Below are 13,091 nucleotides of genomic sequence, written 5' to 3'. Positions count from 1 at the left end.
CTCTTGCTGCTAAGTCCTGTGTGATCCTGACTGCAGCTCCACAATATTTGAATTGTCCTTCTGGCTGCTTGTAATATTTTCTCTTTGACTTGGGAGTTCTGGAACTTGGCTATAATATTACTGGGGGTTGTTTTGGGGGGTCTCTTTCTGGGGGAGATCAGTGGATTGTCTCAATTTCTATTTTGCTCTCTAGGATATCAGGGCAATTTTTCTGTAGGAATTGTTTAAAAAATGAGGTCAAGGCTCTTTTCCTGATCATGACTTTCAGGTATCCCAGTAATTTTTAAATTATCTTTCCTGAATCTGTTTTCTAGATCAGTTGTTTTTTCCAATGAAATGTTTTACATTTTCTTCTAATTTTTCATTCTTTTGGTGTTGAAGTATTGTGTCTTGATTTCTCATAAAGTCATCAGCTTCCTTTAGCTCCATTCTACATCTGAAGGATTTGTTTTCCTCAGAGAGCTTTCTTATCTCCTTTTCCATCGGACCAATTGTGCTTTTTAAAGCATTCTTCTCCTCAATAACTTTTTGAACTGTTTTATCCATTTGACCTATGCTGGTTTTTAATATGTTATTTTCTTCAGCATTTTTTTGAATCTCCTTGACTAAGCTGCTGACTTCATTTTCATGTTTTTCCTGCATCTCTTTCATTTCTTTTCCCAGTTTTTCTTTTATCTCCCTTACTTGATTTTCAAAATCTTTTTTGATCCCTGTCATAGCCTGAGTCCAACTTCCATTTTTCTTGGAGTCTTTAGATGCTTTAGATGCAGAAGCTTATACTTCCTCATCTTCAGATTGAGTATTTTGATCCTTCTTGGGATCATAAAGTATTTGTCAATGGTCCAGTTCCTCTTTTTTTCTAGTTTACTCATTTCCCCAGCCTGTGCCTGGTTTCCAGGTGCTTCCTGAGCTTTTGAATATTATTGGGACACCACCCCCACCCCACCCCACCCCACACACAAGGACCTCAGACTGCTCTCCTGATCTGTGAATGGCCACAAGCACACGCCTCTGCCATGGGGCTGAGGGGGGTCCTGTTCTAGGGAGGCCTAGACTGTGACCAAGATCTGAATGTGGTCAGGGCCCTAGAGTCCTGTTCCAGGGACAGAGGACAAACCTCGGAAGTCTCTCTCCATTTCCTTACCTTTGATGGGCTGAGCACTCAGGGCGTAGTTGTCTAGAGGCTCCTGCTTGCTGCCTCCTGCGTCTGTTTCCTAGATCTGGGTACACTGACTGCTGCAACCATCCTGATGTCCTGGGCTTTGGGCTCGCTCTAGCAGAGGTCTCCCCGCTGATCCTCCAAGTTGTGCCCAGTGCTCCCTGGGGTGCAGGTCAAGAAACTTTTTCTGCTGCCAAGAGCCAAGGCTCCCAGTTGCTCTAGGGCTGTTCCTGGGAGGCTGAAGTTTCTCCACTCTGGCGGGTTGCCCCTCTAACCCCGTGGAATGGAGTTTTTCCACTATTTTACAGGTTATCTTGGGCTGGAGAATTGCCTCACTGGATCTTTCTGTGGGTTCTGTCTCTCAAAAATTTAGTTAGAGTCATAATTCTAAGATTTTTGAAATATTTTGAAGAGAGCACCTAGGAGAGGTTCTTCTCCTGCTGCCATCTTGGTTCACCCACAAATAAATGTTTCTTGAACAAGTAATTGATTTGTGACTATTTATGGATTATCTGCACCAGATGTATTAAAAATGAGACCAATCAGCTATTCTGTACTAGTTAGAACCACATTAAAATGTAATTGGGGAAAATCTAATAAAAATAATTAAAAATGAATAAAACATTATCAATGTGTTTTTCAGTCAATATGAAGCTTGCAGGGATTCTTATGTAAGATTTAGTGACTCTTTTTCCACTTGAGACTGATATCATTGATCTACTCCACTTTCCTATGCCCCTCAATTGGTACAGATGTTAAATAAATGGGGAATACATATGAGGTGGAATTTAAAATGAAGTTGTATATCAGAAACTAAAGAAGTACTATGATTGTTGTCTTTTGTCCTTGAAGAAGACCAAAAAAAAGACCTCTTATGTTGGAGTCAAGGTTCTAGAAAAGTGTCAAGCAAAGGAAAGGCAAGACACTGTTGAAACTGGGCTATTCTATGTATACTACTGGGGTCAGAATTAACCAGAAGGTGTGATGGCCATTGGGAACAGATGAGCCATGTTAGGTATTTCATGAGTGAATAACCTGGCTTATATAGAGCACAAAGGTAGGAATAGATTCATTTAGACACCAGTAGCCATGTAAGATGACAGGTCTCTATTTTCTTGGCAGAAGGAGAAGGATCTAGTTGATGAATTTATATAACTGGGGGTCAGGGAGAGCAAATGAAATTGAGGAAAATAAGAATTTTTTATCACTAAGCATAGCTGGGATATAAAAAAAATTGTTAAATACTCCGTAAATGATTTTACTTCTGTTAGAAAAAGCAAAGAAATGTTAATAAAATTGCATTCCACCATTCATTCTCCCTTCTTCAGAATACATTTCTTTTTATTTTTTTAAAAGATTGATATTTTTATTCCCTTTTTGAGTTTAGGAATTAATTTTTTAAATTATGGGTTATTTTTTCCCTCAAGCTTAGAAAAAATATATTTGAAACATCTACAAGTATTGAAATAACAAATAGCCTGTTGAAATGCATGCTTTATATTGTTAGTACTGTGCATCAGATGTCTTCATGTGGTCTGGCAGTTGCCTAGACAACAATTCTAATAATAATGGATGGCCCTCATGTATTATCAGTGCCTTGAGGGGAAAAAAAAAAGATTAGTTCCTTGTAGCTTAGCATTCACATTCCTGGTTCACCTCTTTTTTCTTCATTTGCCAATCTGCAGAACTGTTTAACCCTGTTAAATAAACACATTTCTCTTCTCTGCCAAGATAGACAGCATTATTTTTGAAACTACAGGAAACTGTGTAAGGGCAGAAGAGGTTCTAGTTTAGAACAAATTACCTAATAAAAATTATTGCCCTTTTGATACATCCTTTAGCACTTAAGGCAGAACCTGAAATTAACCCTTTTATATGATATGGTTGGTATTTGGTGTTGTTGGTTTAATGAAGTTTTGCCAGCAGACTTTTTTTAAAATAAAGCATGTATGACATTATTGCTTCCTTCTCTTAGTCAGATTCTAAATTTAGGTTCAATTTTATTAGGAATATATTCAGTACATAAGAAACTCAACTGTCCCAGGGAATTGCAAACTTTGTGAAAACCCCTGTCACACACTGAGAGAAAACTTGTTAGGTCATGGTGAGCAGGGAGGACAAAGTTCCAAGGAATAACCTTTTGAAGTCCACAAATAAAACTTGCTTATTCAGAAAGAATCAGAATTGTTTTCTTTATATTTTTTCTTTGTCAAAAAGTACAAGAAATCTTTATTTTCCATGCATAGAATGATGAGCTCAACAATCCATTATAAGTGTTTTGTTCATAATGAGCTGGCCTACAGAATTAGCATTTTATTATATATCATATATATGTGTATATATATATATATTGTGTTATTTTTAAATTGTCCTCACAGCTCAGTTTTCACTGATTTTCCATGCATGTCTATTTTTCCTTACAAGCTCTTGTTAGGTGCCTTATAAGTTAGCTACTTAAAAAATACTTTTTTGATTGGTGAATAAATGAAATAAAAAACTATTTCTTATTAAGAGACATTTTCAGAAGGTTCCATAAGTTGTCAGAGGATCTTGCTTTTTTCTCTGTCAGTAGGAAAAACTTACTGGTCTCCTGAGGTCATGTCTAGTAGCCTAATACCATGGGTTAAGTCATACTTTGAGCCTCTTTGAGCTTCAATTCCTTATCTGTAGAATGGGTTTAGTAATATTAACACTATCCAACTCACATGTTTGCTGTAAAGAAAATATTTTATAAACTTCAGCATATTATATAAAAATGAGTTAAACTATTTCAATTGGTCCACCTACTAAGTCAATCTATTCTAGCCTAGTGCTACATAATTTTTGTCCAGTGTTTATTCTGACAAAAATACCCAATTCATAGCCCTGAATTATACTGTTTTGGAGTTGAAAATCTCTCAGTGACATTATTATTATTATTATTATTATTATTATTATTATTATTATTATTATTATTTTAAATAAAATAATCATCCAGTCTTTGCTTCAAAGTTTCCAAAGAGGAGGAACTCACTACCACTTGAGGAAAACCAGGTCACTTGGACAACTTCAATTATTAAGAATTTCCTTCCATCAGGTCTAAATCTATAACTTCCTCCCATTCCTTCTAGCTGTGTCTTCTGGAGACAAATATAACAAGTTCAACTGTCTTCAGTAATACAGTCTCTGCAATACTTGAAGACCGTCTCATTACCCCTCCTTCTAATCAAGTCCCCTTCTCCAATCTAAATATCTCCAGCTTCTTTATCCTATCCTTATATAGTATAATCTCTAGACCATTCACCAACTTGATGCCCTCCTTGAGATACTCCAGCTTATCAGTATCCTTCCTAAAATGTGGCACCCAAATATGAGTGCATCACTTCATATATGGTTTGACCAAGACAGAATGTAACAATATTCTCAACTGCTATGGTTCAAGATTTTGTCCCCTTCAAGGTATTTTTGTTTTTGTTTTTGTTTTTGCAAGGCAATGGGGTTAAGTGGCTTGATCAAGGACACACACAGCTAAACAATTATTAAGTATCTGAGGCCAGATTTGACCTCAAGTCCTCCTGACTCTAAGGTATGTGCTCTATCCACTGCACCACCTAGCTGCCCCAACAAATGTTTTAATATATTTTCCTGCAAAGTTCCAAATTGTTTGCCAGAACTGCAGGACCAATTGCTAGCTCCACCATTAATGTATTAGTGTGCCTGCATTTCCAAATTCTCAGCAATGACTATTTTCCATTTTTTTTGACTGCCAAGACACTATTGACTCATAATAAACTTTTAATCCACTTAAACCCCCTTGCCTTTTCCAGATAAAATAATACCTAACTATGCCCCCCATATCTTATGCCTAGGAAAGTGATTTTTTTTACTCAAATGTAAAAGTTTACATTTACTCATATGAAATTTTTTTATATTAGATTTATTCTAGTATTCTTCCTGTGAAGATCACATCTATTGTGTCATGTCATCTGCAAATTTTATAAATCTGTTATTTATGTCTTTATTCAAATTATTGGTAAAATCACTTTAGGGTCCAGGCCCATTACATACCCCAACGGGATGTGAATCAGAATTGGAGAAGAGAAGTGTTCTCCATCAATATTATAGAGAAGGAAAACTGCCTTCACAAAATTACCAGGTATATTTTTGGCACCCTCAAATCTTTTCAGAGTATTTTTCCCCTCAGATTCAAATCTTGCTCTCAGCAATCAACTAATTCTTGTGGCATTCCTCCCAAACTGTTAGTTAATTTAAGCCTAAGGTGTCCCTCACCCAAAGAGTTTGGATGCTTTTTAACCAAAAATACTTATAGACCTAAATAATCATTCTCTAATGATTTTGTTTTATATGGGAGAGGTATATGGGAACTGAAGTTAGAAGAAGCTACTTATATGTCCTCAGATCATATCACATAGGTAAGCTTTCACCCTACTTGCTGGTACAGCTGTCTCTAGAAGCTTATTCAGATGCTGAGTGGATGATTAAAACAAAGTAGAGGCTTAATAAATGTTAGCTGATTGCTTCTCTTATACCGTCATTGGAATGTCTCTCTGTAGTACAAGGGTATCAAATTTAAATAGAACAAGGAAGAAGAGGCAGTTTTCCTGTCTTCCTTCCTAACCTAGTTCAAATGCCTCTATATGCCCTCAGTTTCTGGAGCCTTCCCCTCTATCTTTCATTCATTTGTTGTTAGAATGTAAGCTCCTTGAGGGCAGGAACTGTGTTGTGCTTTTCTTTACATCCCCAGCTCTACTTATTAATTGCTTGTTGATTGACTTAGAATTGATTTTTGAGGCAACTAAGTGGCTCAGGAAATGGAGTACAAGACTTGTACTCAGAAACACCTGAATTCTAACACTAGCTCAAACATTTATTTACTTGGCAAGTCACTAACTTTTCTCAACCTCAGCTTCCTGAGTATATATAGAAATAATATGGTAACATAATGAATAACAATATAGGTGTGTATGTAATAATAGCATATATTTTTACAGGATTGTTTTGAATAACAAATTGAATGAGATGATGTGTATATAAAAGAAACCTAACAGCATTTTATAAAAGTTAGCTAACAGTATAATTATGTATATAGTTGTTAGATCTTGCTCATTTCCCTGACCACATCATTTTTTTGAGTAAACAGTGCAAAGTCTCAGTGACTATTCAAAGCTCAGACCAGCTTCCATCTTAGAAGACATATTCTACAAAGATTAATTTGAAAAAATTATTTTTACATTTTCCCTGCTGGTTTCCTCACTCCAGGCCCAAGGAACAGCAGAAATTATACCACCTAGACTCTTACACACACACACACACACACACACACACACACACACACACACAAAAACACCCCTCTTATAATGATCAAACTTAATAAGCTCTCTCAATTATTTTTATTTATTGAAAAACCTGCATTTTTGGCATTTCCTTTCAAAGTGTTTTAAACTAGCTGAGTGAGCCAAATTCACCTCCTCTGTTATCAGACTCAGCAGGTTCACTGAAGTTGCTTATAAATGGGATGTTACCTGATTGGGTGACTCAGTAGGCTTTAAAGACATGGATGGGCAGCAGATGAATCAATCAATGAAAAGGAAAAAAAAAGGATAAAATTTTCATTAGAGTTTTCCAGGAGATTGAATGAAAGTAATTTGAAATATGACTTGGGAACTCTTGAGAATTGCTTGACCTTAGAATAATTTGCTTGACTGTGGTCTCTCCTAAACCATTCAAGCCCAGAATTTCAGGATTCTAGTATGAGAATCATGAAAAGGAAAGTTCATGTAGGCTATTTCATCATGAACAAAATGAAAATTTTTTAATCATCATTAGCTAGATAATTCCCCAGTACCCTCACTACCACCCCTCCCAAAGACCAAGTATTAGGGGAAAAAGCATTCTAACAAAAAGTAAGTATATTAAGTTGTTCTTATATATTGAGGCAAACCACCAGATAATTGCTTAACCTTTAATTGGTTAAAAGTTGTTAATTAGAGAATCAGAATATTACAAAACATTAAATGAATATCAAGGAATTTTCTTACACATAAGAAGATATCCTCAATCAATTGGAAAGGAACTAAAACTCATTATAACATGGAGGAAGAAGTGCTCGACATTGAGAAAGGACATATATATGAGTATCAACTCTAACTTGATCTCTCAGAGTCTTCCTTTTTTTATAAATTTAAAATAGAGAGGATAAGAACTAAACTACCTACTTCACAAGGTGATTATAAATTGTAAACCTTAAAGCACTATAATGAACACAACTTGTAAATAAATCTTTGGGCAAGTACAAATAATTGGTAATGCTATTTCTTTTTTTTTTCTTTTTTCTTTTTTCTTTTTTAGTTTTTGCAAGGCAATGGGTTTAAGTGGCTTGCCCAAGGCCACACAGCTAGGTAATTATTAAGTGTCTGAGGCTGGATTTGAACTCAGGTACTCCTGACTCCATGGCCAGTGCTCTATCCACTGTGCCACCTAGCTGCCCCGGTAATGCTATTTCTGAACTAAAATTTTAACTACACAAATCAGGAGGTCACAAGTTTTTGTTCACACAACAACTATTTCAATCATTAATGCAATGTCTCAACCTAGGGATCATCACTAAAAAGAACTTTACCTGTTGGTGTTTAGGGTTTTGGGGGGAGTTATTTCTGTGGTCAGGAGGGTCCAGAAAGTAATCACAAAATATTAAGTAAATGTTAAGGAATTTTCTTACAACCCTTCAACAGCATGTGAATAGAGCTTTAACAGTTTGAAAGTACTATAGGTCTTTGGCCATTGGATAAAGGCAACTAACACCATATAGCAAACATCTTTTGATTAGCTGAGAGAATTAGTCAGCCCCCTTGGGCATAAATATGTGTATATGTATCTGTATGTTAATATGTATATATATGTATGGATGTTTATTTGCATTAAAATCCTCACATTCTCACATTGTTAGTCTCTGGTAAAAAAAAAAATTGCAGAAGTCATTTAGCAGTTGAGGAGTTGAGGCATTTTCTGAGATAAACTTCCATCACCTGCATCAGAGAGCAACAGGATGGAGAAAGGACTTTCTCTCCTCTCCATCAAATTGGCTGTATCAAATATACAAAATGAGTAGAGACAGTTTATCTGGTTAGAAGCAGAGATGCATACTCAAGGACATGCAAAAAGGATGCAAAAGATACAAAAAAAATTAAACACAAGAGGTAAGAGAAAGATTCCTGACAAAAAGGAACTTCCAGATCTTTTAGTTCAAGTTGTGAGTTATCATTTGCAACAGGTTTATCCTGTATATGTATCTCTCTACCATTGTACACTAATTTGAGCTTCTCATTTGTGAGGAATGTAGGGTAGTGTTGGTCTTCACAGGGTGGAGGGAGTTCCCTAGGGAATTCCATTACAAAGGAGGAATGGCCCCAGCCGATCACAAAACTAGGAGAGTTTTCCTAATGCCATTCCAGAGATGACAAACCCAAGACTAGAAGAACCCAGTTCTCAACGGGTCAAGAATGAACTAGAGATCTTGACCTAATGCAACTGAGTTTGCACAGTTAGGTAATTGAATATTATACCACATACCCCCCGTGTTGTAAGATGTGGTTAGGGGGGGGATCATATTAGGGGCATGTCATGGAATGGGTGGACCTCTTAGAATGTAACTCAAATTCTGAGAGCCTATGAAAATCCAAGAGGGAGGGAAAAGAGATTCTGAAGACTATAAATTATCTCATGTTCAAATGCTACCTTGTGCCTAATGCTAGGTGAGGTACTGGTATTCTGCAGGATTCATGAATAAAATCTACAATTTTCTCTCACTCTAGCAGGTTTTTCTTTCATTCATTTAAAACATCATTGAAGCTGCATAGAGGTAGACAGTGCAGAATGCTCCTCAGGTTTGGGAGAATATTTTGTACCAATTGCTCTTACTTATACTATCTTAGTAACAGCTTTGCTGAAAAGTCAAACAAGTGATCAACTGGGATAGACTTAGCTCTTCTCAACAATACAGTAATCAAAGACTACTCCAAAAGTCTTGTGATGGGAAATGCCGTCCACCTCCAGAAAAGGAGCTATAGAATCTGAATGCAGACAAAAATATACTATTTTCACTTTTTTTAAATTTGTTTTTTGATTTTTCTTTCTCATGGCTTTTCCCCTTTTGTTCTGATTCTTCTTTTACAACATGACAAAAAGGAAGTCTGTACATGCAATAATCTATATCAGATCATTTGCTGTCTTGGGGAGGGGAAGGAAAGGGAGAATAAAGCTCTAAATCTTACAAAAAAATGTTGTTGAAAACTATATTTACATATGGTTGAAAAAAACACAAAAATGATCCCTAAAAAAGAAAACAAAAAATGTTAATCAAGTCTACTGGCTGATTGTTAATGGAAATAGACTAGTAGGAACTCATAGGCTACAGTAATAGGAGTGACTATCTGCAGTGTGACCATTAGTGGTCATTTTAGAAGCATGATTCCTCAAGGTATGTCCCTGTATCCTGAGGGTAGTAGCCACTTCTGGAAATCAAATCTGTAAATGTGACTTCAAATTCAGAGAAGATCCTGGGGAGAATATTATAATTATAAATTATGTAGTGTATTTCTCTACCACAAATCTATAATTTTTAGTCATGTCCTTTGAGATGAGATTGGTTTAGGAAAATAAAGTCCTTTAGAACGATGGAAAAGTAAATCAGAACTTAATAATAATGCAATCATGCAGTTCACAATTAACTTTGAACTATATATTCATGAAATCCAATACACTCTCAAACTAGTGAACCTTCAAGACACTACACTCCTCCATATTTTACATTTATATAGCTCCTTAAGGTTTACTGAGTATGTTACATATATTAAATTATTTCAGTTTCACAGCAGACCTATGAGGTATGCAGAATGAGACTCATATTTTGACTCCAGCCAATATTAGATTTGTTTGACTCAGCTCTGTGTATTTGTTATTATAAGGTCTGTTCAACAATGGTTGGGATATCCTGGAAACTAGATGAAGACCTTAGCTGAAAGGTTGATGACCCTGGTGGGGGAAGGGGGGGGAAATGGTTATATGAGGAAACTTGGTCTGGCATGACTAAGACAATGTGACTTCTGAGGCTCTGTCTCCTCTGATTTTATGATCTAACCTGTCCCCCCTTCTTTTCCTTCTCCAGGCAGAGATGGTACACAGTGCTTTCCAAGCCCAAAGAACTTTCCTTTTGTTAGCATCTCAGTACCAACAACCTCAAGAGGTAAGATACATTGAATGTCTGTGACACTGTGGTCTGTGCTGTCTACCTCTATCAACAGGCATGCATTTTGGAGAACAGTAACAGAAAATCAACAGAGCTGCTTCTCTGAAATTCATCTTGCAAATAGAGCCTTGGACTGTCTATTTGTTCCTATCAAATATATCTAACAAAGCACAGCTGATGTGATCAATTTAACCATCTTTAAAATCTAAATGTACAAATTGCATTAACCTTTATGTCCACATTTGTAAAAAATAAATGCAATTACATCTGTATTTTAATAATCACAGCAAACTTAAAGACAATATGATATGATGGGAAAAGGATTGACCTTTATGATAAGTGCTTTAAATTGGCAAAGCTACTACACATTTCATTTCATCCTTTAGCTCCCTTGTGAGGTGCTAATAATAACTGCTGGTATATGCGATAGGTACTACCTTATTTTAAGCACCTTAGAATTAGTATATCATCCTCACAATAGTCCTGGGAGACTGCTTCTATTATTATTATTCCCATATTGTAGTTAAATAAACTGAGGCAAACAGTTAAATGAGTTGCTCTGAGTCATATAGCTAATACTTGTCTGAGACCAAATTTGAATTCTGACCTACCTAATTGTCCCAAGGTTATAAAATCATAGATATCATCCTGGAAGCATCTGTAGAGACAATCTAGACTTCTTCATTTTATGGATAAGGAAGCTGAAAACCATAGTGGTTGTGAATTGCCTAAGGTCATACAGGTAGTAAATTCTGAGGTAGTTCTTGAATCCAGGACATTTTAATTCTGAGTCCACACTTTCTTGAGAACATCACAATGCCTTCCCATTCCAGGAGTTGTAAATCAGGGTCTAAAAGGTGTTTATATTAGTTGAGTGGCCTTGACTTATGAATCACATATATTCCCTGGGTCTCAATTTCCTCATCTGTAAAATAATAGCAATTATACTTTGTTGTTTACAAAATTGTTTTTCATGCATTATCTCTTTGGAGCCTCACTGCAGCCCTGCACTAATAGTAGAAAAATTATTCCCATTTTGTATACAAGGCAACTAAAGCTTGGAGAGAAAGACTAATTTCTCCAACACCATACCACTAGTGTCATCATTGGTTAGACTAGTCAAACTCCTTAAAAACCCATGATCAATCCAGGGTTTGAGTCCCACTTCCACCATTTATCTGTTCTGTATCTTTGGTTGTGTAGGATATAGCTGTTACCGCTGAGATTTTGGGGGTTACCAATTAAAGGGTCACTGTGTAGCCTCTGGCTACTTGAGTTTGGTTCTGCCTATGAGGAATTGTTATTCAGACTCGGGAAAGCAAGGGTGGAAATAAATAAAAATTTATTAAAAAGGTTACAAGATATAGGAAAGGATAGGGAGGGAGGGGAGAGAGAGAGAGAGAGAGAGAGAGAGAGAGAGAGAGAGAGAGAGAGAGAGAGAGAGAGAGAGATTGAAGAACAGCCAAGCAATGTTGAACCACAGGTCAGAGAACTCTGCAGCCCTGAGCTGTAGTCTGACCCAGGTTTTTATGTCTTGCCTCTCTCATCCAGAGGGAAAAGGTGAACTCCCTTCTCCTGTACTAGATCAGGAATTAGGTAGAGGGTAAAACCTAAGGAAATCAGTATACAAATTTTACATTAAACAATGAATGAATGGTACATCAAGAATGGAGATCTCCAACCCAATTTGATCAGACTTTAAGATATTACAATCATAGTTCTCTACTTCTAGTCAATTTACATCTCCAGCCAATTTTCTTTGTTACCTTCACAATTCTTTTCATCTTTCCTCTGCATCAGCTGGAAAAGGATGAATTAGCATCCTCTCTGGGAATTTAAAACTGCTCAGGATTTTATTATGAAATAAGCAAAGTAAACAGGTTAAAAAAACTTTTCCTCATGAAGGGTCAACAAGCACTTTAGGACAGGGTGAATAACAAAAGGTTAGGCTCAGTTGCTTGTAAGACAGAGACAGAGAGAGAGAGGATGATAAAAAGAGGCAAGGATAAAGACAGTCAGAGAGAAAGAACTGGCTAGACCAAGTTGAGAGAGAGAGACAGACAGAGAGAGAGACAGAGACAGACAGAGACAGACAGAGAGACAGAGAGAGAGAGAGAGAGAGAGAGAGAGAGAGAGAGAGAGGAAAGACAGAGACAGTCAGAGACAGAGAAAGAGAGAAAAGAGCAGGCCACCATGAGGCTTGGCTTAGTCTGGACACATGGCATGGGGAAGGTCCACGTGGCCTAAGAAAGACCCATCCTACTGGATGGAAGTTAGAGTCAAAGAGGAAAGAAGCAAGAAGGGGTGGCACTTCCTGTTAAATTCCCTTGTGTGGTAAATTGGGCAAGGGGTGGCGCTTGAGGAGTGCTCTTGCTTCTAGGGACAGGTATCTTCGAATGACAAGCTATGTACTGGTCTTTCCTGTCCCAAGATGCATAACCCCCAAGTTTAAGATGTCATTTCCTGTCACACCAGCTTTATATAGTAGGAGAAAATGGGAGACAGGATACAAATAGCAAGGGTCAAGGGGAGACAGGATACAAACAACAGGGGTCAATTTACATCTCAGGAGCAAATGGCCTTCCACAATTAACAGGATTTTAACAGCATTGAAAAATTACAGAATTTGTTTCTGCTATATTCATAATTCTCTGCATCATAGCTACCTCTTTGTCCTAGGTCAGTAAA

At 36.8% G+C, this 13,091-nt stretch overlaps 1 protein-coding gene across 1 annotated transcript in view; it reads left to right on the top strand.

Moving 5' to 3' along the window:
- Positions 1-13,091, top strand: part of CAP2 (cyclase associated actin cytoskeleton regulatory protein 2) — a 201,747-nt gene that overhangs the window by 60,878 nt on the left and 127,778 nt on the right. Inside the window, exon 4 of the mRNA XM_074207229.1 lies at positions 10,323-10,400. Coding sequence (XP_074063330.1) covers positions 10,323-10,400 — 78 coding nt within the window. The remainder of the gene's footprint in view (positions 1-10,322; positions 10,401-13,091) is intronic.

Source organism: Macrotis lagotis, chromosome X (genome assembly GCF_037893015.1).
Source record: "Macrotis lagotis isolate mMagLag1 chromosome X, bilby.v1.9.chrom.fasta, whole genome shotgun sequence".
Classification (NCBI taxonomy): Eukaryota; Metazoa; Chordata; class Mammalia; order Peramelemorphia; family Peramelidae; genus Macrotis; species Macrotis lagotis.
The sequence above is the reverse complement of the archived record's forward strand: the minus strand, read 5'-3'. Positions and strand labels throughout refer to the sequence as shown.